At 46.6% G+C, this 26,682-nt stretch overlaps 1 protein-coding gene across 1 annotated transcript; it reads right to left on the reverse strand.

The window, feature by feature from the left end:
- Window positions 1-13,206: 13,206 nt before the first annotated feature.
- Window positions 13,207-20,498, reverse strand: LOC136499362 (uncharacterized). The gene is made up of 2 exons (XM_066495047.1): window positions 20,313-20,498; window positions 13,207-14,046 (listed from the first exon to the last, which is right to left on the reverse strand). The coding sequence occupies exons 1-2, from the start codon at window positions 20,496-20,498 to the stop codon at window positions 13,207-13,209; spliced, it is 1,026 nt and encodes a 341-aa protein (XP_066351144.1).
- Window positions 20,499-26,682: the final 6,184 nt, after the last annotated feature.

Here is a 26,682-nt window from a genome sequence, read left to right on the forward strand (position 1 = left end):
CAACGATGCATGTTTAATATATTATGTTTTAGAGACGGATATTATGTAATATGTTATGACTTCACAATTGTAGATCTTGCTGAGATGATCAAACTTGGTATTCAGAAGTGTGTGACATAGTTTTGAATACCAAGTTTGTTCATCTCATCAATATCTACAAAATGTAGTTCAAATTTCACAAGTGTGTGACATAGTTTTAGAAAGTCTATATGAGATTGAAGAAGTTGTGACTAGTGTTTGATAAAAATTTCTCAAATGGGAAAATGAGCTATGTAACAATTGTAGATCTTGCTGAGATGATCAAACTTGGTATTCAGAGTTTTTTCATCATAGGTCATTTAGTGTCTCATTTGAGCAAGTTTGACCAAGTCAAATTTGGTCAAATGAAAAAACAACACTTTGACTCTAGTATTATGAACTCTAAATGACTTCAAATTGAAAAGTTTTGAATACCAAGTTTGTTAAACTCATCAAGATCTACAATTGTTGTTTTGGTCAACTTTCCATTTGAGAAAGTTTGGACGGTTCAAATTTGTGATTTTTAAATTTCGACGCCTACAAACTAGTTTTCGGAACCCTATATTGTCTCAAATTGAAAAGTTTTGAATACCAAGTTTGTTAAGATCATCAATATCTACAATACTTATATAGGCCATTTTTTCATTTGAGAAAGCTTGAACAAAATGTAGTTCAAATTTCACAAGTGTGTGACATAGTTTTAGAAAGTCTATATGAGATTGAAGAAGTTGTGACTAGTGTTTGATAAAAATTTCTCAAATGGGAAAATGAGCTATGTAACAATTGTATATCTTGCTGAGATGATCAAACTTGGTATTCAGAGTTTTTTCATCTGAGGTCATTTAGTGTCTCATTTGAGCAAGTTTGACCAAGTCAAATTTGGTCAAATGAAAAAACAATAATTTGACTCTAGTATTATGAACTCTAAATGACTTCAAATCGAAAAGTTTTGAATACCAAGTTTGTTAAACTCATCAAGATCTACAATTGTTGTTTTGGTCAACTTTCCATTTGAGAAAGTTTGGATGGTTAAAATTTGTGATTTTTAAATTTCGACGCCTACAAACTAGTTTTCGGAACCCTATATTGTCTCAAATTGAAAAGTTTTGAATACCAAGTTTGTTAAGATCATCAATATATACAATACTTATATAGGCCATTTTTTCATTTGAGAAAGCTTGAACAAAATGTAGTTCAAATTTCACAAGTGTGTGACATAGTTTTAGAAAGTCTATATGAGATTGAAGAAGTTGTGACTAGTGTTTGATAAAAATTTCTCAAATGGGAAAATAATCTATGTAACAATTGTAGATCTTGCTGAGATGATCAAACTTGGTATTCAGAGTTTTTTCATCTGAGGTCATTTAGTGTCTCATTTGAGCAAGTTTGACCAAGTCAAATTTGGTCAAATGAAAAAACAACACTTTGACTCTAGTATTATGAACTCTAAATGACTTCAAATTGAAAAGTTTTGAATACCAAGTTTGTTAAACTCATCAAGATCTACAATTGTTGTTTTGGTCAACTTTCCATTTGAGAAAGTTTGGACGGTTCAAATTTGTGATTTTTAAATTTCGACGTCTACAAACTAGTTTTCGGAACCCTATATTGTCTCAAATTGAAAAGTTTTGAATACCAAGTTTGTTAAGATCATCAATATCTACAATACTTATATAGGCCATTTTTTCATTTGAAAAAGTTGTAGAACAAAAATACTATATTTTCTTTATTTTTATAGGTTGAACAAAAATTTCCTGTCAATTTTGGTCAAAAACCAAGAAAAATTGAAACATTGACGTTACAATAATGTGATAATAAATTTCCTATCGAATAATATTAGTTTTATTAATTTTAAGTTACAAATATATTTTTGCATTAACAAAATACTTAGTATTAGTAACATTTATATTCTATATTCATAAAAGAAATTAAAAACTTTAGGTTACAAAATTTTCCTATTTACAATAAATAATTAGTTAATCAATAGTATTTTTTAAAATAAATATTGCAAAGTATTGAAGTTGATATGGAATTAATTGTTTAACCTAGTATTAAACAAAATCAAAATCCCAGGCCTTTCCAATTACGCTGGCGGGTTGCCAAAACTTTTAGGCCTTCAGTCCCGGCCCAGACCAAGAACCGGGACTAAAGGGTGGGCGGCAATTTCGTTGCGCGCCCAAAAATACCTTTAGTCCCGGCTGGTCAAACCAACCGGGACTAAAAGCCTTTAGTCCCGGCTTGTAAGGCGAGCCAGGACTAAAGGGTTGGACCTTTAGTCCCGGTTAGTCTTACCAGCCGGGACTAAATGACCTTTAGTCCCGGCTGGTGTTACCAGCCGGGACTAAAGGGTCCCGACCTATATATATCGAACGTCTGTTCTGTTCATCTTCGATCTCGTCTCGGCCGCGCCATCTGCCGTTGCCGAGCTCGTCCTGCCGCGCCGCCGTCGTCGTCTACCCCCGCCCGGCCGCGCCATTCTCCCGGCCCGCATCGCGCCGCATCCCGTCTCCGCCGCTGCACCCGACCCCACCCTCCGTCGCCGAGGCTTCCCACGCGCCCACCGCCGTCGAACTCGATCTCTCTACTACGCTCTTGATCGGCTGCCGTCGTCGAGCCTCGCCCGCCCGGCCTCGTCTGCCGTCGTCGAGCCCCGCCCGCCCGGCCTCGTCGTCGAACTCGCCCGCCCACCCGGCCTCGCTGCCGTCGTCGATTATAATGTTGGATTTTTCATTGTTTTGTTAGATAATACTAATAAATAATATTTAGTAGTTATTTAGTTTTTTAGTTAGTTTTTTAGATAGTTTTTGATATATGTTAGTTAGATTTTTTAGTTAGTTAGATTTATTAGATAATTGATATATGTTAGTTAGATTTTTAGTTAGTTAGATTTATTAGATAATTGATATATGTTAGTTAGATTGTTAGGTGATATATGTTAGTTTTTTAGGTAATTTTTTAGTTAGTTAGATTTTTTAAAATGTATTATCTATTACTAGTTTATCTAATTTCATGTTAGATTTATTTAATTGGATTTAGTAATTATATATTCTATCTCTCTATATATATCTAGAGAGAGATTCTATATGGTATACATATGTACTTAATTATTTCTATATGTATATATACATGTACTTATTTTCATGTGTTGAGAGAGAGAGAAAATTGTATCTAGAGAGACATTTAATGTGTTATCACATGCATATCTAGAGATATAGACATATGCACTTATTTCTATGTGTTGAGAGAGAGAGAAAATATATTGTATATTATTCTATGTGTATATATATACATGTACTTATTTCCATGTTTTTGGATCGAAAGTGTTTTTGATTCGATTTCAAAGCCTATACCTTATTATTGTTTATCCTTATGAAATATTATGTGTTATTATATTTAATTGGATTTAGTAATTCTATATGTGTTATTATCACATGTACTTATGTTATGTACCATAGTAATTCTATCTATGTGTTATCTTGAAGATACAAATGGCTGCTCCGGATGATAACTTGAGTGATGACATAATGGCGGATATTATCAACGCCGGCACCAATGTGGATGTAGATGACAAGAGTCAGTACTTTGCTGATTATGAGGATATCCTGAATATGCCGGTGGTTGAAGATCAACAAATTGTCGCGCAAGAAAATACTAGCAAGGTATATTCGATTATCTATCATCTCTTATAGATGCATGCGTACGTATATTTGTTGTTAATCGTTGTGTTTCTACTCATGTAGCCGGTCTCTGGATCTACATCAACCACCGACAAAAGTAGGAAAGTCCGAGGGCCAAAAAAGCCATTAGAGGGCCGTTTCATAATATCAGAATTCGACACCGACACCGGCAAACCATTGGGACCACATGCTCAGACATATGTCAATCAATGTGGGTTCATTGTAAGGGATAGGATCCCAGTTAGTGCTCGTGAATGGAAGCAGAAGATATCCGCTCCTAATGTTAGTTTTGTATCTGATCGTGACAAGAACCTAGCTTGGAGAGATATCACTCAGCATTTCACATTACAAGCAGATGATGCTTTGAAGGAGCTAGTGAGGGATTGGACAATGAAGAAGATGGCAACATTGTTCCAAAGTTGGAAGAAGACATTGTATAAAAAGTTTATCTTGAAGAATGCTACGCCGGATTTCCATGCTAAGGCGTTTGTCAAGTTGGAGTCCCATTGGGATGCCTTCGTAGAATACAAGACATCTCAAGACAGTGAGGAACGTGTGATGAGGAATCAGCAGAATGCCCGACAGAAGCAATACCATCATCGCATGGGATCAGGTGGTTATAGGAGTGCTATTCCCAAGTGGCAGAACCTAGAAGCAGAGATTACTGCCAAGGGAATCATACCTGAAACAATAGAGAAGAACTGGCCTCAACGCGCGAAGAATTGGTTCTACGCTCATGGGGGAAGCCTAGACCCAGACACTGGCAAGCTAATTTTTGGCCAAAAAATTGAGAGAGCAACACAGAGACTAGCTCGTGCTAGGGAAGAAGCTGATAGTGGTGTTTTCAAGCCCAACAGAGAGAAGGATGAATTGACATATGCCCTAGAGAATCCCGAACATGGTGGTCGAACAAGAGGCTATGGGGCGGTTCCGTGGCTACACGCATTCCCAGCAGACAAGGATACCTACAGAAGCCACCAGAGAAAGAAGGATGAGGAGGCAGAACAAATCCGTGCATTGGAGCAATTTGTTGATGAGTCACGACAAGCATTGCTTGAATCACGTGAACGAGAAAAATCTCTTGAGGCAAGAATGCAGGAGGAGATCAAGAGGCAAGTGCAGCTAGCAATGAGTCAAATGCAATCGCAATCAACGCCGGGAGTCACCATTAGCCCCGTTGGTCAGATGAAAAGCAGTTGTGCTTCCACGGAGCTACCAGTTATTCAAGATGACGCTGGGTTGCGCTTCCCTGTTGATGACATTACCGAGCCTCTAACAACATGTGAGCTGCACATTCCAGATGGTAATAATGCATCAATCATGGTGGCTGTCGGGGTTGTATCTCCAATAGACCGAACGAAGACACCAAGAATCCATGGGTCAGTTATTCAACCTGGATATGCTAGCGTCTCGGTCGATAGAGTGCTCAAAGGTTACAGCAATGTTCCTCTTGACATTGAAGGCGGTGATGGGGAGAAGACACTAGGAGAAGCAGAGAAGACATTTATTCAATGGCGCAAATGCTTCATCATCATTCCTGGGGCGCCACCGCTTCCCCTACCTCACCCTAGGTACGAATGAAAGTGAATGAAATATTATTTTTCATTAATTTTCTATTGGCTTCAAAAATAATTAACTCACAACTTGTTTTTGTAGCAGGGTCTCCCCCTAGCCTATCCCAATCATTCATTCCCCATCTCATCACAGCGTCGCGGGGGGCGAGACGACTTCATCCCCACGGCGATCTCCAACTCCTACACTGGCCCCATCGCCTCCACAACGATCTCCAACTCCTACACCGGCCCCACCGCCTCCACAACGATCTCCAACGCCTCCACGTCGTCTCCACCAACACCGGCCTTATCGCCTCCACGCCGGTCTCTAACACCGCCCCCACCCCCTCCACAGCGACGCACTACAAAGACGTCTAAGGTCCCAGTGGCAAAGAAGACCCCAAGAAAAAGAGTTATTTCTCAAGAAATACTTCCTGAAAAGACCGATGAGCAAATAGCAGCTGAAGAAAACAAAAAAGTGAAAGATTTTTTTATAGATATCAAAAACAAGAGTCAAGCGAAGCTTAAGGAGAAGCCGTACTTTTACATACCACGAGATGTGCTGAGGCAGAAGGTCGATGCTCACAAGAAAAAGATGATTGAACTTCGTAAGCCTTCTCCACTATCAGACTATGACCGCTCCCTCGTGAAGTCACATGATGCAGATAAGAAAAGGAAAAGAGCATCAGGGAAGGATGTCCCACAGCTCGGACAACAGAAGCAACCAATGCAAAATCTTGTTGTTGCTAATGAATATGGTTCCAACATAGAAGTCTATCGACCAGACAACTCTGGAGAAGTGTCGGTTCAAGCCCTTAATGCTTTTTTTGAAGATACTGGTTTAACCTTGGATCAATTGACGGGCAAAGCTCCAATCCAGAACCTGGAAGTTGATACCTGGAAGACTTATAAATATGGCAAAAGTCTATATAACCCTGCGGCTCTGAATGAATTGGGTACGCAAATGTACTTGCTCAACAAGTGGTACATGCAGGCGTGTGGCAGGGGTGAGCAGTGGATCTTTGTCAGATTTAGAGACCATCATTACTTCCGTGGCGATGACATCTTACATATTAGTTTCGAAGAATTGCATCAACTATACCACTTGGACGCTCTGGACAAATCAATCATTAGCTCCTTTTGTTTGTAAGTGATTCTTACTTTTATTTAATAAACTCACTTCCATGCGTACGTGTATATAATTATCCCCACATGTAACTTATATTTATATACAGATTCCAGATGTCAGAGCTCCAAAGAATACAAGACACTAGTGTTGGCTTCATTGATCCTTATATCGTATTCAAAACCGGTATTATTGTCAAGGAGCGGTGGGTATCTGAAGCACAGGACAATATCATGAGGTTCTTCGTGAAGCAGCACGACAAGATAACAATACTTTTCCCGTACAACTTTGAGTAAGTGTTAATAATAATGTAGTCTACACATTTTATGTAATATCAATACAACTTATATGCATGTACGTGTGTGTATAAACCAATGCAGGTTTCACTGGATACTCATTGTCATTGAGTTAAACTCAAGTCGGTTATTAATCTTTGACTTGTTGAGAAAAGAGCGGGCACTATACCAAGATATGATTGACATTATCCAGGGGTAATTTCGATCTCTACACAACTATTATTGAATAGACTTTGCCATAATTTATTAACGATCGTACATTATTGGTCGCACAGGGTTTGGAAAGAGTTTATTCGGCAACACCGCAACGATTGCAAGGCACCACTTAATGTAGTTGAAATACCAGTAAGTTGTACTATATACACTTCCCCACGTGTTTAATTACTATATCGTACTTCAATTTACGTGTGAGATGATGAGAATAATCTTCTTCTCGTACAGTGGTGTTTGCGGCAGGAACCAGGTAATAACTTGTGTGGATACTACGTTTGTGAATTTATCACTGCGCACATAAGAAGAACTCCTGAAGATGTCCTCAGAGTACGTATATATCAATTTTTTATTTATTTTTAAATGAATATATATATATGTATTAATACTATTCCTTTTATTTCAAATGCAAGACTGAATGGTTGAAACGAAGGGTCATGCAAAAAGACCATCTGAAAGCAGTTCAAGAGTCAATAGCAGGATTTCTTCTAGAAAAAGTGCTAAATCCCAACGGCGAGTTCTACTTTGATCCTAAGGAATAAATGATGTAAATTAAATGTTTATTGATATCGTTATTTTCGAGAACAAGATTATGAAAGTGTTATATACACATATATATCTATAATATATATAGTTTCATACTTTATTTGAATATAATAATGCTTGAGATGAGAATTAGATGTAATTATATGCGTGCGTGTATTTATATTAGCAGCGTAGAATACGTACATAAAAACATATTATATATTAAACAAATACGTGTAACTGAACTGAAAACAAATTAAACAAAAAAAAAAGAAAAAGAAAAGGAACCTTTAGTCCCGGTTGGGGTTACCAACCGGGACTAAAGGGTGCGGCCACGTGTGCTCGGCTGGAGGGCCTTTAGTCCCGGTTGGTAACACCAACCGGGACTAAAGGTCCCTCTTTAGTCCCGGCTCGATGACCCGGGACTAAAGGTGGCACCTTTAGTCCCGGGATCGTTGTCCCGGAGCGGTAACCGGGACTAAAGGCCGTTACCGCCCGGGACAACAAGTCCATCGTGTAGTAGTGCGCCTTGCCCGATGACTGAGGGCTGGCTCTGCCTCGCCCGACATCTAAGGGCTGGCTCCGCCTCGCCTGACATTCCAGGGCAGGCTCTGCCTCGCCCAACATCTACACCCTACTCCTTCATAATGGCTAGCATAGGGTAGGATAGGACACTCAAGTCAACCACAGTACCGAGGACCATACCATGCATGCCTACGGGAAAGTTGACGGGACGGGTGCTTTAAGCCCTTTCAGGCATGATAGAGCCCAAACAGTGTTGTAGGCGCCGACTTTTGTCTTATAGTGTTGTGGGCGCGGCCATCAGCCCTCGGATGCGGATCCTGACATAAGCATACGACAAGCACTACAATCCAAGAGGGAACTCAGATCATCTAAAGTACCGGACGTATCGTCACTTCCCCGTCTGTTCCCCGTAGGGTCATGGCTCGGCACCCTGGCATGCCGCACCGTCCGCCGGAGCAGGATGGGACATGACCACTTGCTGAACGAAGCCAGAGTATAGGCCCTATCAAACTCAACGAACGTGCTATCCCTGGCATCGTCTGCCATATCAGCAGGGCCGGCTCAGAGGAAAAGGAAGACCCGACACCTTCCAAGGACCTTCTTGGCCTCTGGTTTTTCTTCTCTCTCATCTGTAACTCCTGCTCCCCCTTGACCTATAAAAGGGAAGGCAGGGCACCCCACTAGGGGGACGGATCAATTTCCACACACAACACATCACATAGCACACAGCCAAGCAGCAACCGAGCTCTTGGCATCCTTTCGACCTTTCCATCAGAGACCTAGGACATGTCCCTCTCTCGACTGTTTGTACCCCCTACTACGAACCTTTTTTAGTGCTAATAACACGAGCAGCAGCAAACTAGACGTAGGGACATTCTGCTCGAACCAGTATAAACCTTGTGTCTTTTAGTACACCATCCGGGCCTAACGCGCAACAAATATAAATTTACTAGTTGGTGTTTATTCGAAACACCGACAAATATCCAAAATCACCAAAGGTGCAAACGGAGCCAAAGGTTTTGAGGTCCATGGCTCTATTTGGTGGTATTTGAGCGGCTGTACATGCTGGAGCCTTGGGAAAATCTTGGGTGGAGTGGGGAATCGATGGGGGAAAGGAACAAAGTTCATCTCCATCTCCATCTCCATGGGGAGGCATCTTATCGAGGCGTAGATAGCTAGCTTATGTGGATCAGCTGTGGAGGGAGCTTTGAACTATGAATTGTGCTCAAAGCTGGGAAGGGAAGGTTTGCTGTGGTGGAGGTGGAGAGGTAGACACCATGAGGCCGGGTCCTCCTCACCTGACTTGGGGGGTGAGGTTCGACGGGGCTCGCCACCGTAATTGCGTGCCAACATCGGCGCCACTGTCACAAGATAAGTTTTTCTTCTTCTTTTCTTATACAAAATTAAACGGAAATACTCTATAGGCCGGGTGGAGCCAACCCGGGGAAATGAAAACTAGCAGGTGGCGCCGGGTGGAGCGAACCCGGAGAAGCCCTATCCGCTACCGCTAGCATTATATTGCTGCCGGGTGGAGCCAACCCGAGGAAGGCGTCACAGTCAGCCGGGGCCAGTCATGCTCAAACCCCAATTTTTTGCAATTTGATCCTTTTTTGAATTTTTTTTAAGTTTGGCCCCCCAAGAGACGTAAACTCATCTTTGGACCCTGGGGGTCGGTGTCAGGACTCATGGCTCTGAGGTAACACGTCTCGGCGCCATAGATCTTGGCTCCGAGGTGCCTGACCGTTCACAGCGGGGCATACTAGGTGGCATTGACGTGGCCGGTATCTCGGAGCCACAAATCTTGGGTCCGAGCTCGAAGCCACAGATCTTGGCTCCGGGGTCGGCGCTAAGATCTATGGCTCTGAGCTTGGAGCCGTGGATCTCGGCTCCGAGCACGGAGCCATGGATCCTGGCGCTGAGCATGGATTCAAAACCCACGGCCAAGTTTTCCTTGCCGAGGCTGCTTTCATTTCTTCCTCCTCCCTCTTGGGTTCTTCCTCTCCCTAACCCGCCTAATCTCTTGAATCGACGAATTTGACCTTGGTTACTTGGATTTGATCCCTCGCGAGCATGGTATCCTCTCTCCCCTTATCATTTTTACGCATTGATTTGGTATATATTACGTCTATTTTGCAACCCTAGATACGTTATTAGCTAATGTTTATAGTGGTTTTTTATTTTTTGTATTATGTAACGGTAGGGTGCCAAGACATGGTAAAGCCAGTGGGAGCGGTCGATAGAGAATATACAGATTTATTCAACGAAAGAGACTAGTAGAAGAAAAATGTGGCGTTTTCTGTGAGGTGTACGTAATCACTGAACTCGTACAGGCTCCCGCTTTTCATTTCCTGTTGGGACTCCTGTAATTCTGGAGTGTGTATTTATTTCATCAATCATGCCGACTTGATCCATCATACTTACTAGTAATAAGTATATGCAAAGATTTCGTGTCACCAGCATTTTTTTTTTGTTACTAGTTAAATACCCGTGCGTTGCATCGGGAACACATAATACCACGATAACATATGTACGAGCGTGTGTTATACTGTTATCTAAAATAGATACCGCAATCATAATATTCCAATCAATATTACATAAGTCTTCACGAAAGATAGATAGTTAAAATATAACTCTAAATTTGAATGCAAAACTAAAACATCAACTTCAATTGTCGCATCACTTCATGCCTACGATACGCGAAAAATGTGGTTATTCTTACAACTGTGAAACCAAAGCGGCTATAAATTATTTCATGCTACCAAGTTAAACAAAAGGATAACATATTTTCTCAAACGATAAACAAAATGATGATATACCCTATTTTGCTAAATTAGAAATAATATTTTATGCATGTATCTATGAACTCATATGTACCTAAACAATCAAACTGTTGTCATTTAGCCCAGCAGCTCAAAAACGCGGCCCACGGCCTGCTCTGCAACCGCGCGCGCTCATTCTCCGCGGCCCAGGAGCAAACGCCCCTCTCCACGGCGTCGATGGCCCAGTTGGCAAAATCAGCCCGTGGCCAGCGTCTCGCGGCGCGCGTGCCACGCCCAGGCCGCAACCTGGGCCTAGGCCGGCAATCTCGCTCCCCGCCTGGGCTTGTTCTGGCCCAGAGCAACGGCGGCCGTCGATTTGCATCTGACGGTGGAGCATCCATTTCGGAAGATCAAAACCCTGGCCACGGCTCCCCCTAAAACCCAAGCACCCATTTCTTCCCTCCCGTTCTCTATCTTCGCCGCACCTGAGAGCCGACACAGCCGAACTCGAGAGCGGACGCGATAAGGAGGAGGAGGCGCCGTCGTGGCGCCCTTCGTCGGTGCACGCGTGCGGCCTGAGCCGTGCGTGGGGCCGGTCGAGCGGCACCACGGTGGTGCCCTTTGCGCCTCGCGCGGAGCATCAAAGGCGTCGGTGGGCCCACGGCTCGGCCGTGCTTCCCGCGGCCGGTAAAACGGCGGCGCAGTTGTTCTTCCCATGCGCGGTGGTGTCGACGGTGGCAAGGAAAACCAGGTATGTGCTGGTGGTTCCGTGACGTCTGTGATGGGGACACGAGGTTCTAGGGTTCGTACTGCTCATCGTTGCCGTGAAGGATGCAGAACACCGAGAAGCAGAGCAGGGACGTCGGAGCGGCGTCCTTGCTTCCGCGTGGTGGTCGTGGCCGTGGAGGGCGGCTCGAGGACGACAGCGACGGAGCAGGGTGTCGTGGCCGCGGATGGTTGGTGGCGCAGACCGTAGTGCAGGGGCGTCGGAGCGGCGGTGGCCTTGATTCGGTCGTGGCCGTGGAGGCTGGCTCGAGGACGACAGCGACGTCGGACGAGGTAGCGCTGGATCGCGGGCTTCTGGCTCAGGGCGATGCAGTTGCTGAGGACGAGTGGCAGGCTGCAGGTGAGGGCGGTGTGCAAGGGGGCCAGGGCAAGTGGCGAGGGCTGCGCATGAGGTTGAGGTGATCGTATGATGTATTAATGCTCACATGATTGGTCCTGGGCGATGGTAATGGGATTGATTGTGTTGATGAGGGTAGTTTCCTTTTGTCGTAGCGGGTTCCTGATTCCGCATGATGGTCGTGATTTGGAAGGAGCCTGATCGGAGGAAGTGTGATTAGAGACGCAGGAGATCACAAAGGTTGTCGCACGGGTGGATGCATGGGAGCGAGCGACTTTGGTGTCGCACCCGGGGATGTATGGGAGCGAGCGGCTTTGGTGTCGCACATGTGGACAGAATAGTTATGAATGTTTTAGTTGTAGAGATAAACTAGGACGGTAAAGGCATCGCAGAGTCATGCTGCACGCCTACAGGCTATACAACCTCTCAAGAGGCGGTGATCCAGGATAAAAATTTATCTACAGTATAAATTAACTTTCTACTATCAAGTAAAAGAGCTTGTTTAGATCCTCTTCTATAAACTTTAGAGCTAAAGTCTCTAAACAAGTTAGCTTTAAATTTTAGCCCACATCACATTAAAGATTTAGATATCAAAACTGAGCTAAAGTACTCTAAGATTTTTAGAGCTCTAAAATTTAAAAGAGGAGATCAAAGACACCCTAAGGGCTGGGCCAATGGAGGCGTACGTTCTATAGTGCTTTGAGACAAAAGAAACACCACATCGATGGAGTAGCATACCAAGGCAGTTCATCTTCCAACGCGAGCAGTAAAAGAGCAAGGAACTACTCTCTCGCTCCAACGCTTGCTTCAGTGTTGTCCTCAGCTTTCGTCGGACCAGGCCAATGTTGCTTCTGCGGGCGTCTCTGCTGCTCTGTGAGACCACTAGCCCAGATGACATGGATACCCAAGGCCAAGGTGGAGTTTGGTGCAGCACGCCACGTTGGCGCATTGGACAAGCCCTAAGTGATGGAGTACTTAGGCCCTGTTTGGTAAGGCTCCTTTTTGGCTCTACTCTTGCGAAGGAGTCCTACCAAAAGGTTTAGCAGGAGAAGCTATTTGGAGCAGTTTTTCCAGTGAAAAAAAGGAGGAACCTTTGAGGAGGAGTCTTACTAAACAAGTCCTTATATGGATACCAATTGGCAATAAGCCAATAACACCAGAGGCGGGAGCATGATTTGGACCATGGGTATTCAAAATTGCAGATGGTAAGAAAAAAATTGACAGCCTAAATTATAGTTTTATAACACAGAATTAGGTGGTAGCATCATTGATTAATAAAATTGATCACAACTTGAAATTGTCCAGCTACTAATGATCAACATATCAAAGTGGCAACATGTGAAATAAATAGAGGATAAAATAGCAAAATGGTAACAAAGCTTACAACTTACAAGCTACAGGACAACTTTCCGATCCTTAATGATTTGAAAATGAATGATGATGTCCTTATCCTTAACTTGTATGAAGAATTCCCTTTCAATCAATGTGACCAAGCAACCATTCAAATATTTCTGCCCCATCTTACTTCTTCTCTCGTTCTTTATCAAATTCATTATAGAAAAGACCCTCTCAACACCAGCAGTTGCAACAAGGAGAACAAGCACCAATTTGACAAGTTCATAAACAATTTCATACCGAGGAACCTTTCCTTGTTTAACTAGCATCATAGACAACTCTGCTAGACTTCTCAAATTTTTGAAGTTTTCATCATTTCTCACATGGTGCAACTGAAAATGAAGCTGGTTCATTTCTTGAAATTCAAAGTCATGTGGATAGAACCTAGCAAGTTTAACCAAGTTCTCAACATTAAAAGCAGAAAAGGAATTGGTTGGATTGAATGATGCCATGCATCTAAGTAGCTCTGTGTTTACCTCATCAAACCTATTATTAAGCTCTTGAACTTGCCTATCAATGACACCCAAAAACATATCAGCATGAAACCGATGATAATTAATGGCACCTCTATAGAACTGCTTTGATCTTTGCATAGGAATATACTTCCCATTCATGTCAACAACTTTAACATTGTGCTTCTCACAAAAAGAAGTGATCTTGGTAAGAAATTCTTGCCATCCAGAATCTTGTCTCAAAACATCCATTTCTACCTTTGTGAACTCCAGAAGATCCATTGCATTTACGATATCTTGCTCCCTCTTTTGCAGAGCCGCAGAGGTGGCGCGGTTGCCGCCGCCGCTGCCCCGTCTCCGGCTTTTAGTGGTGCGCCGGGCGCCGGCCTGCGCCGTTCAGCCATTGTCGTCGATTCGCCGGGCGAAGGACAAAGGGGATTAGGGGCCTCCAAGCTCCGCCCTTTGCCGCCACCGGCGCTGGCTAGGGTTAGGTTTCACGGACGGAAGCCTGGTCGCGTCGCCTGGATGTGTGGCGCGTGCGTGTTGTGGGTCTGTGACCCAATGGAGGCCGAGTGGGCCAGTTGGGCTTGTGACAAATTGGGCCAGGGAGAGGGAAGGTGTCCGGTGGGCCTTTTTGTTTGGATTGACTGTGTTAGCTTGTTTATTTTTGTTTTTTTTCCATACATATACCTAGAATGCACTATATATATGAACTTTTTTTGCAAAAATAATGGGTATTCAACTGAATACCTTTGAATACAAGTGAGCCCGCCCCTGAATAACACGGCGGACAAACGATCTATATAATAGCCACAAAAGATGTCATAATCTTATAAATGATGTCCCAAATACTACAAAAAAATGACTGACATACACATAATTGAAGGATGAAATCAAGTATTGTGTAATACTTATGATTATTGGATCAACATACCAGCACTAGTTATGTTGTGGACGTGGACTGCGTCTTTTGATGGCTTCAAACCTTAGAAAATATACTTGTGATTAGTTAGTGGATCAAACATCCACCTGATTGCCGGATCAATTATATTATATCTGATATTAAAAAGTAAAGTTATTCTTTGTCCATCTTTTTTTACACACTACAATGTCCTCATGTTTTTCGTGTCCTGTATGTGATTTAGACTCATAACCCGCTCATATGAAGTAGAAAAACTCTCGTACGACAAGGATTCACATACAACAAGCACTACTAGAAATCTGCACATCATAATAATAGCTGAATTCATCATAAAGAATCTTTTTTGATAAATTAGTGATGAAATTCAAATATTCAAGAATCAAGTTGATGATGTTATAGAAATGTACACTTATTGTAATTGATTGACTCCCCAAGGAGTGCGAGGTGTGAACTTAAGGGCTGCTTGGTAGCTTTGCTGGATACTGTGCTGCCTGACCCAGCAAGAAGTTGGAGCACACAACTTGTTTGGTTGGCCAACAAGGATACCTAGATTTTTATGCTGGCAAGATTTTTCTTGCTTCTTTAGCTGAGCCAAATTGGCTAGTCTAAATCATAGTTATTAGGACTGGACTGGACTGACGGTTCGACCGATAAAAGACCAAATCAGAGCCTATAACGGTCTGGTTCACTTCAAAGACCATTCCTGCAATCAGACCTATAAAAACCGGTTGAACCGGCTGGTTTCGTAGGAAACCGGTGAACCGGCCGGCTCAGAGCTGATGCGCGCGTGCGATTACTCCGGGACTCCGGGTGCACATGTCACGGGTGGGCCCGCCTGCGGCTTGCCTGCTGCTGGTGGCTCGCGCAGTCGCGCGTTTGGATTGGATGCGCATGCGCCGGCCGCTGCATACTTTTGTCGTGTCATCGTGTGCGTTTGCCTGCTATGCTGCGTGTATTTTTTTTCACAACACATGCTGCAAAGCATTTTGAGTAGGCTCGCATTCTTGGACGTGCGCTGGTTGGCACGCCGGTCGAACGTTTGTCTACTATATACTGCTGTTATTGATTTTTTTTATGGCATTTTTAATTTCGAAATTTCACAAGTTTTTTATATAAGCTCTAAACTAGACAAATAATATATCTATTTTGATTATCTCAAAAAACTCTTCGCAATGGTACACTCCATTTCAGCATTTGAGGTTCTTTTGCAGTGGTAACTATTTCAACTAATATTTAAATCCCTTTTGCCCCAATTCGTAAATGTTCCATATATTATCTTTTCATGTGTAATATTTGGCGTATCCTGTAAAATAACTCTAGAGAAGCAAAACTTATGGAACTTGTTAAATTAAGACATGTCTGGCTATGATGCATTATGAAATGTTGTCATTTTATTATATTTTGGTGGTCGGGTTGTTTGTGAATTTATCTGTTGTATATAATTATATTGCACCGGTCTGAAGTATTTGTGGCCGGTTCAAAACTATCGAACCGCCGGTTCAACCGGTTCTTAACGGTTGGACCAGTGAACCCGTGAACCGATGGTCTCACCGGTTCGATGTCCGGTCCGGTCCTAATAACTATCTCTACCAATATAAAAAGCTTGCAAACTTTTCTACAGCTACCCTAACAAATAACCCCGCAGAAGACCCTTCTAGATGCAGCAAAACAACTACATCCAGAACCAGCACACCTTTGAAACGAACCCACGAGATCTACTCTAGCCTCTTCTTTCTCTTGCTCTCTCAGATCCAACAGCCCAAACAGTTTGGATCAAACCTCATCACACACCCTTAGGGATGAAAACGGATCGAATACGAACGGATATCATTGATATTACATTTGTTTACGTATTTCTATTCAGATTCGAATTCGAATACGGATAATATTAGATATGTCATAGGAATGGATATCGACATCATAAATATATGATTTGAGTATTCAGATACGGATACGGTATCAGATATTAAATATCTGAACTCGGATACGAACATATCTGAACTCCTCTAAACGAATTCGGTGTCGGATACGATCGGAAAATATCCGTACCATTTTCACCCCTACTCACCCTTCACCCCTCCGTTCCGTCGCACCCGGCTTCCGCGCACCTCACGCACGCCCACCTACGCGCCCTCCTGACGCCTTGCCTCCTTATCTCCCGCGACCCATTTTTTTGCAATTTGGTCCTTTTTTTGAAGAAAATTTACGTTTGCACCCCTAGGAGACGTAAACTCATCTTTGGACCCTGGGGTCGGCGCCAGGACTCATAGCTCTGAAGTAACACGTCTCGGCGCCACAAATCTTGGCTCTGAGGTGCCTGGCAGTGCACAGTAGGGCATCCTAGGTGGCATTGACGTGGCCGGTACCTCGGAGCCACAGATCTTGGCTCCGAGCTCGGCGCCAAGATCTGTGGCTCCGACCTCAGAGCCATGGATCTCGGCTCCAAGCTCGAAGCCATGGATCCTAGCGCCGAGCATGGATTCAAAACCCACGGCCAAGTTTCCCTTGCAGAGGCTGCTTTCATTTCTTCCTCCTTCCTCTCGGGTTCTTCCTCTCCGTAACCCGCCCAATCTCTTGAATCGACGAATTTGACCTTGGATACTTCGATTTGATCCATACATCTTCACGAGCAAGGTATCCTCTCTCCCCTTATCATTTTTACGCATTAATTTGGTATATATTACGTCTATTTTGCAACCCTAGATATGTTATTACCTAATGTTTGAAGTGATTTTTTATTTTTTGTATTATGTAAGGTAGGATGCCAAAGCGTGATAAAGCTAGTAAGCCAAGGTAATCTCTTATCATTGTGTTATATTATGTTTTTATTTATGTGCAACAAATGGAAAAACCCTAGGTTTAGGGTTTAATGTTCATTGCTTTCGGTTCTTAGAACAAATTTGGTTCAATTGTAGTTATGTCCGGATGACCGGAAATGCCTTCGACCCATTGCCTCTGCCTAGTGGTGTTCCAGTGCTCATGTGCTGGTGCGGTGATCCTTGCAAGGTAGCCAAGTCCGATGAAGAGAACACGTATAGACAGAGGTATTGGATGTATACCAATTTTGCGTTTGAGCCTACACTTCGTCAGCGCCGCAGTAACAAGATGGTGAGAAATTGATGTTGTGTAATAATTATTTTGTGTCAAATGAAGTCTTGCATGATTTATTTGTTTTGTAACAATTGCATTTGTTGCAGACCCCTCCACCGCTCTGTGATTTTGAGTAGTGGATCGACACTGAGATCAAGCCAGAAGATAAGGAGTGGATGCAGAAACAGTTACGATGGGAGGCAGAGGACAAGGAGATGATGAAGAAGAGACGCAGAGAGGAGAATCTAGAAAAGGAGCACAAGGAAGAGGATGAAAGGAGGCATTTATTGTCGCATCACCCTCTATTACGCTCTAGCTTTGCTATTGATGGCCACGCTAGCTGTGGTGGAGCCGTGGCACCAAATAGGCAAATGTACGTACCTTTGTCATTTTGCGTCGCGCACGGCGTTGTGGCGGATGCTGATGCTGCTTCTTCAGCTTCTTCTTCCTCCAGTCCATCTGTCCCAAAAGAAACACCAAAGCATGTCACTGTCTGTCGGGTTCATAAACCCGGGGTCCCTCATGGACCGGCTTCCCAACAAAGGTTCGGCCTAGTAGACAACATTGCGAACGACGCGCAACTCCTGGGCTAGCCCAAATACCTAAACGACAAGCCAGAAGGGCGATCCAATCTCTGACTAGAAGGCCTCGCTAAGGAGGAACAACACTCGCTTCCGACTCTGGCCCGCCTCTCCGACCGGATGGCCTGGCCAAAGAGGAACAACGCTCGCTTCCGGCTCTGGCCTGCCTCTCTGATAGGAAGGCCTGGCCAAACACCGCTTTTGACTCTGACCCGCGTCTCCAACCAGGGATACACCGAACCTCTGCTTACAGCTCACGGTAAAACCCCTCACAGGCCCCTAGGCATCAACAGTGTAGCAGGCATCGACGTATGCCATACCGAAAGAAGACCACACAAACCTCCCACATGCATCTAACATTAACAGTGTTATGGACGCCTACAATCATCTTGTACCCGACGACGTGGGCAACAAGACTCAGCATACGTACACACACACACTCTCTCTCTTGTAAGGCCATCCCCTTCATCTATAAAAGGGGATGCGCTTTCTCCTAGGAGAATCAGTCCATAACAACTCGAACAACACACACGATCCGAACGACCATGGATCCCAATGAACAACAAATGTTCGATCACTTAGCACATAGCGGAGCTCCTGTCACTCTCGGCCCTTCAGACCAGAGTCCGACCGGACCTCTTGTACCCCCCATCTTACTCCCTTCTGTTTGTAACCCTACAACAAACTTTGAGCACCTAGGCTCAGGAATAAAGTCACCGACCGACTCAAACTGGATGTAGGGCACGTTGCATGAACTAGTATAAACCCTGTGTCATTGAGTGCTAGGACACATCCGATCACAATGTATGGCAAAACTACAAGTATTTACGTGTTGGTCATTTTCTGCACCAATAGTTGGCGCCGTCCGTGGGGAGGACGTTGTACATTCACACTTTTGGTCATCGAATGGCCCACTTTTCCGCCACCTTTGCCATGGTGGGCTCAAGCGATACGACTCGCTTTGGCTCACTAGGGTTCCCCGCACTCCCACCTGTTGGGATGCAGGGGCCTCCCGTCTTCGAGCCATCCTAGGCCTTCCTCTTCGGAAGCCTGGACTTCATCGCCGACCGGCTCTGCGTACTACACCTCCGCGAGGAGGCACTTGTTCCGGCGCTCATCGGAGGGGCGTCCTCCATCAGCTCTAGGACACATGATGACTTCAACGACGAGGCACTTGCACTTCATTCTGAGCAAACGCTCTGCTCAAACCCTGCTGTGAGTAATGTACATGCTGTTATTTACTCGCTATTTACTATCTTCCGCCGATTATCCTGAGGGACCATGTTGTCCGCGCCACAACCACCGTACGACTGGTTCCCCTATTGTCTCATGTCCCCCGTGGACGCGTACGCTCGGGGGCTCTAAAAAATGCTGATGCCGCCTTCGCTCACATCCGAATTCATGGGGATGGCGAGCTATGCTCCCACCTGTTTCTACGAACTCGTAGATGATGAGGTTGAGAGTGACGGCTCTAGCATCGGTGACGTGGCACAAAGCCACCGTCCAACCCGGGAGTACGCTATGGCGGATGCTTCGGGACAGCTACCGGTGGTAGAGGAGTCCTTGCAGACTCACACCCCTCCGGACCCTCATGCGGGGGCCCTCGCGCTTGCACAAGAGCACGGCGAGGAGCTATGATAATGGCGGCAGAACTAACCGCCACCTACGTCGGTGCGCTCGGAGCACCACGCTGCGCCCCGTGCGCGTAACGCGGCAAGCGGCGCCCGGGGTAGCGCTCGCCAGGTCTAGCGCAACATCATGGATGGGGGGACGATCGCCCATAGTTCGCTTGGGCTAGCCAAAACATCACCGCCGCGGCAATTCTTCTGCGCGGCCTTCCCAAGCCGAATGACCCCTAGGAACAGGCGATCCACCGGAACCTCCGGACACTGGTGGAAACCACCACTGTTCAACAGGCGGAGAGCTCCGCATCACAACACCGACTCATAGCCTCTCTCCCCACCAGGGGAGTGGGGACGCACCAGACGAATTGCTCCATCCGCTCACCGCTATAGCCGCCTAGCGCGGCACAGGAGGCCGCAACTGCGCCTCGGCCTAACCTGGCACCCGCTCTGCACCAACCGCCTATGCACGAGCGGCTCAAGCTGAACCAAGACACTCGCAGCGTCATCAGCAACTGGCGTCAGGCTAGGCATGATGATGACGTCCATCAGGCGGCCATGAAGGCAGGTGAAATAGACCCCGGCCGGATAATCGCGGGGAGCGGTGAAACGCACCCTAGGCATGGTCGCTGATCGGACGATCGTAGTCCCAGCCCGGATGGCCCAGGACCATAGGCCTTTGGCCAACGATCCAGAGTGTGCCATTCCCACAGCGCTTCTAACCCCCTACCAACATCACCAAGTATACCGGGGAGACAAACCCTGGTATGTGGCTTAAAGATTTTCGGCTCGCCTACCGAGCCGGTGGAGTGGATGATGACCACTTCATCATTCAGTACCTCCCTATCTACGTAGGGGAACATGTTCGAGCATGGCTTGAATTCCTCCTGGACGACCGCATCCGTGACTAGACGAACCTCAAGAGGGTCTTCGTTGGGAACTTCCAGGGGACGTATGTCCACCCTGGGAACTCCTGGGACCTCAAGAGCTTCCAGCAGGAGCCCAGCGAGCCCCTATAGGATTACATCCGCATGTTCTCCAAAAGATGTAACTCCCTCCCTAATGTCGTCGATGCAGACATCATTAGCACATTCCTCTCCGGGACGACCTGCGAGTCCCTGATCCACAAGCTTGGCTACTTGAAGCCCCGTACCACCCGTGACCTGCTCGATGTCGCCACAAATCATGCCTCCGGCGAGGAGGCGGTCGGAGCGGTCTTCAACAGAGGCTGAGACAAAGGCAAGGCCAAGTGCGAGGATCAGGACGAGGGCCCCTCCACGCAGAGGGGCAAAAAGAACAAGAAAGATTGTCGCCGATCGGCCAACTCCACGTTGGTCATCGTGGCTGATCACATGGGCAAGCAGCCCCAGCAGGGCCTTCCGGACCACTTCGACGAGCTGATGGAGATCCCGTGCACCAACCACGCCTACCCCGTCAAGCACCTGTACAAGGACTGCGAGCTCCTCAAGTGCTTTCTGCGACAGGCCTACGGGCCGAAGGAAAGAAAAGGCAAGGAGGCAACAGCCAAGAAAGGGGGCGTGGCGGGCAAGGATCTGAACGACTGAAAGTCCCTATACGGCAACCGAGGTGGTCCGACCGGGCGCCTACCGACTGAAGGACGACAACAGCAATGTTCTAACCAACACTTGGAACAGCGAACAGCTACGTCGTTTCTTCCCCTAAAATTCGGTCTTACCATTTTTTACTTAACGTTTGCTCCTATAAAGCGCCCCGTCCCGAACACTTTCGCCTCGGGTCACTCGGGGGCTCCACGGGGGTGTAATACCACCTCTCTTTTTTACTATCATATGATAAATACATTTTTCCCGAATGAAAGGGTAGTCCATTTCTTTAATTACCTTACATAACTTTGCTTTAAATATTCCGACCGATCACACCCTGCCTCTACCTACGGTTACGAGCAGCTGAGCCTCACGGGCCACACCCGGGCACTTAAGGTTGTAGCCTACGGTACAAATGGGCAGGTGCAAAAAAGAAAAGAATAAAAAACAAAGTTATGCTAAGATAAAAATAAGGAACGGATGGGACAAGCTTCCCCGAACGAAGTAGTTCCATCACCAAAACAAAGTTACTGTATTCATGAATACACAAAAGCACTTTGCACAGGGGGCTCCCCCATGACATTATCTTTTACATCTGCTAAAGTATTTCTACTGTGGCTCCCCAGCGGCATCGGCTACCAGCTCAACCGGCGAGGGTAGGGGCTGCCCGTCCTCCGACTGGGCAACGTTCGGCTCAGTTAGTGGTGGGGCGACATCCACTTTTGACCTAGGCTCCATGCCATCCATAGGCTGGGTGACATCCTCCTGACGCGCGCCTTTGGCCATGTCTGCACGGCGAGCATCCATCACCCACTGCGCGAAGACTTGCTCGGCCACCAACTTTGCATGTGGCAGCAAGCTCTCCCCAAGCGAGTGGATGTCCTCCACGCTCCAGCCATCAGCATACCCGCTGCAGATGGCGGTGAAGTCTAGGTCCGGGTGGTACGTCGCCACCAAAGTTAACACCCCGATGTCCCATAAAATAGCCCATCGGTGATGAGGGCCCGAACCTCATCCGGAACCTCCGCTAGCCCGAAGACCTCCGAGACGACGAGCTAGGCAACATTGTGTATCTGGTCAAGTTCCCCCTTGAGAGCACATCGCTCTTCAAGGGACTTGGCCAGGACCTCTGCATTCTGGCCAATCGTTGCCTTGGTCGTCTCTAGGTCCCACTCCAAGGACTCCACCTTTCCACCTAGCTCTGGAAGAAGGGCGACAAGCTCAGAAGCAAGCTAAAGGAAGAAACCAACATGTCAAAAAGCAGAAAACGTATGTACCGAGGCGGGTGTTCTTGAGGATGGAGAGTCCCTCCTCCTGTCGAGTCACCTGCTCGCATAGCCGGGTGTTCGCCTCCTCTGTCCCCATCACCCGGCCCCGCAGCGCGAGCACTTCCTGGTCGGCCTCCGACCGGGCCTTCCGCTCTGACTCCAGGGCCTTTCGCTCCATCTCCAGGGTCTCTAGGGAACTTTGGAGTGCCACCTCGGTGTCCGCCAAGGACTTCTACAGTGCTGCCTCGATCTCCGACTGGCGAACCTTCACCGCCTCAAGCCCCCGCTCGGCGGTGATCGCCCGCTCTGTCACGAGCAATTCCACCGCCCGCACCCCGGTCACCTCGGCCGCCCGGTCATGGGACTCATGGCGGGTGGACTCTAGCTCGCGTTCGAGCTTGGTGACCCAGGCGTGCTCCATCCGGAGGAAACAAGACTTGCAGCTCGACATCTCCTCCAGACCCTTCAAAAACAAGAAGCAAGCATGCTGAGGCAACCAATGAAAGACCAAGTGGTCAAGGATGAATGCAGAAAACTCACCTCTACGACGTGGGGCAGGTCGACCGTGACCGCCCGCTGGACGGACTTAACCCACTCCTGGGCCTCCTCAAGCTTCACCAACAGTTGGGCGAGATCGGACTCCATGGCGAGTCCTCTCCCTCCATGCATGTCCCAAAGCTGATCCTCCTGCTCATCCCGAAGGATGAACCGAACCTTCCTCTGGTCCTCGAGGTAGGGCCACACCAGGTCAGTGGCCCCCAGCCCACTAGAAGGCCCAGCTGACAATCGGACCACCGCCAGCTCCTGTGACGGCGCCGATGGCTCCACCTCGTCACCTGCTTTGCTGTCAGAAGGGATCTCCACCACCTCGATTTCATGGGCCACCGGTAGGCGTTCCGGCTCCAGCCCGGCCGCATCTCCCCCCGGCACCTCCAGCTCCGACCGGGAGGGTGAGCCATGCGGCCCTCCGCCCATCGAGGCAGGGAGCCCGGTCTCCCTCTCCTTTTCCACCGCAGCCGGTGGAGGAATGGCCGCAAGGGTTACCTTCGGCGCGGCCTCCGCCATCACCACCGGGATCGCCGCCAACACCGTCGCTGCTACTACTGCCGTACTGGCGACCGACCCGAGGGGCGCCGCCCCTGGAAGGGAAGGACCCGCTGCCACCACCCTGCTCTCCCCACCGCTCGCCACAGCGCGCTGTAAGGTGGGCCTCCAATCCTCCCGCACTAGAGTTGCGGCGATGCTCAGCCCTGTCAGCATCCGGCCGCTGTTGAAAAAGTACAGGTCAGTCACACTCCAAAAAAAACTCAACAGCAAGATCGAAAAGAAACAAAGAAGGCATACCGAGATGGAAGCGGTAGGGCTCTGAAGCCCCGATCCGACATCAACGGGCCCACCGGGCGAGGACCGCACCCAGGCCACGACCCACGCCCCCTCACTTCAACCGGTAGGGGGAGTCGACCCAACTGGCTCCTGCTCAGCCCACGAATCACCACGACCTTCGGCTTGGGGCACTGAAAGGACCAAGGATGCCACCTATAGGGGGTGAATAGGCATTTCTGAAAATTAACACCTTTAAATGCGGAAACAATTAGAAAAGAGAGTTTCCAAAATGGAAACTCCAAATTAAGAGTAATACCACCCCTCACATGTTAGCCATAGAGTAAACAAGGTATAAAGAATATATCTAGAAGCTACAACCCTGCAACACAAAGTTAGAACAGAGAATAAATATTTTCAGCACAGGTAGGAAATACCGGACATGTCCGGTATACATGATTTCTGCAGAGCAGCCCCAAACTTGCTCCTTTCGATTTCTATCTTCAAGCCAAACTGTAGGTACCTACTAGAGATGACAATATACACAGAGAACCTGCACAAGAGCTTAAGCAACACAAATATCAAATGAAATGCGAATTGAGACACGATATTTGTTTTACTGAAGTTCTGACCCGTTTGAGTCCTACTCTCCGTTGAGGGGGCTATGGGTGACCCAGCAAAGGTCAGCCCTAGAGGGTACCATGAAGGTCACTCTAGCCGGAGTCTTTTCCAACTCCTTTTCCTCCTTCCACTAGTTGATTCCGAAGGCGACGGAATCGACCGTTACAAACTTTCCGAGGCACACCATGATCTCTTGGGTGCTCTCTGGCGACGCCTAACCATCTAGGACCGAAGAGTCCAAGAGTAACAAATGCAAATCATGAAATAGACAATATGCACAAGTGCTCAAGTGGCGGCTTTCTCTCCTTTTCAAATTCTCTCTTAACCCACAAATGGATTTTGTGATTTGGATCACACACTCACTAAGAGAGGATTTGGGAGAGTTGGCAAGGCTCAAAAACATATATGTGTATCAGCAGAATCAACAGCCTCCAAAGGTGGAGGCTTGGGGGGATTTATAGCCCCCTTGGAAAAATTAGTCGTTTTATAGCCATTGCCATACCGGACACGTCTGGTATGACTTGCACTGTGCCAACGGTGATAGAGTTACAGTGACGATGTGAGGCATCAGAACTCCCAATGAATGCCGGAACTTCCGACCATCGGAACTCTTGACTCACATCAGAACTCCCAACCCTCAGCTTATTTGAAAACTATGGTAACTAAGTTAATGTATGTGAGGTGTTGCAACTCCCGATGCATGCCGGAACACCCGACTCACGTCGGAAGTCTCGACCCTCAAGGCATTTGAAAACTAACCATTGGCCTCTAGTCGTCCATAAAGGACACATCCGGTATGAATACCAGACACATCCAGTATGACCAGGACAGTGAACTCTCCAAGTCAGTTAAGCGCGAGACGTCGAAACTCCCGACCATTGTCGGGACTCCTGACCGTCGGAACTTCCGACTTACGTCGGAACTCCCGACGAACCAACCTAAGAACATCAAGAATTTTATCGTGGCTGGGTACATATCGGACACATCCGGTATCAATACCGGACATGTCCGCTATTACCAGACCAGCAAAAACAAGTTAGCTCTTTTGTCTCTCAAACACTCAAAACTCACATGGGTTGGCATGAGCACTTATGAATAATTATCTATCAACATGATGCATCCTTCTTAATAGTACGGCATACCTATTAAACTCAAGATCAAATGAAAAACAAATTTATACTGCTTGAGTTGATCTCTTTCGAATTGATGCTGTCTCTTTTAATCTTCATCAAGTGAGGTTTCCAATATGTGGATATACACTTGAGCATAGCCATCTTGAGCACGTGACTTGATTCCATTCATCAAATATGAATAACTCCAAATGCATCAAGTCACTTCCAACACTTTGTCCAATATAGATTTGATCCTCCACATCAATATGACCATCGTAGCTTGATTAGTACCTCAACTAAATGCAAGTACTTCCTTCTTCACCCTAGCTAGGTTCTTCGGCCGCCAAGCCATCACTTGCCCTTCACCGTTGCTTAGTACCTCCAAGCCTTTCCTTGCTATCTTCACCATCTCAAGCCATCAAGTCACATCTTGTGTTGAATCATCCATTCATTTGTATTGTTATCTTTTTCATGGGAGAAAGAGGAAAGAACCAAAGGTAGAGAAGGTCCTTCATGGGAGCCGGGTCTTCCTTTTCCCCTGTGTCTGCCCTGCTAACATGGCAGACCTTGTTAGGGATAGGATGTTTGCTGATCCTTAAAGAGTCATGCCCTGGCCTCCTTCAGCAAGTGGGTGTGTCCCATCCTACACCGGCGGATGGTGCGGCGTGCCAGAGAGCCAAGCTGTGACCCTTCGGGGAGTAGACGGGGAAGTGACCATGCGTCCGTCACTGTGGATGATGTGAGTTCTGTCTTGGATCGTAGTGGTTGTCATATGCTTGTGTTAGTATATGCGTCCGAGGGCTGATGGCGGCGCCTACAACACTGTAGGACAAAAGTCGGCGCCTATAACACTGTTTGGGCTCTGTTAGGTCAGAAAGGGCATAAAGTGCCCGTCCCATCATAGCCTGACGGTACCTTCCTGCAG

Source organism: Miscanthus floridulus, chromosome 13 (genome assembly GCF_019320115.1).
Source record: "Miscanthus floridulus cultivar M001 chromosome 13, ASM1932011v1, whole genome shotgun sequence".
Lineage (NCBI taxonomy): Eukaryota > Viridiplantae > Streptophyta > Magnoliopsida > Poales > Poaceae > Miscanthus > Miscanthus floridulus.

Coding starts and splice junctions, on each gene's coding strand:
- LOC136499362 (XM_066495047.1), bottom strand. CDS start 20,498: ATGCCTAGGGTGCGTTTCACCGCTCCCCGCGATTATCCGGCCGGGGTC. Junction 14,047..20,312: donor TGGTGCAGAGCGGGTGCCAG/GTTAGGCCGAGG, acceptor TGAACGGCGCAG/GCCGGCGCCCGGCGCACCAC.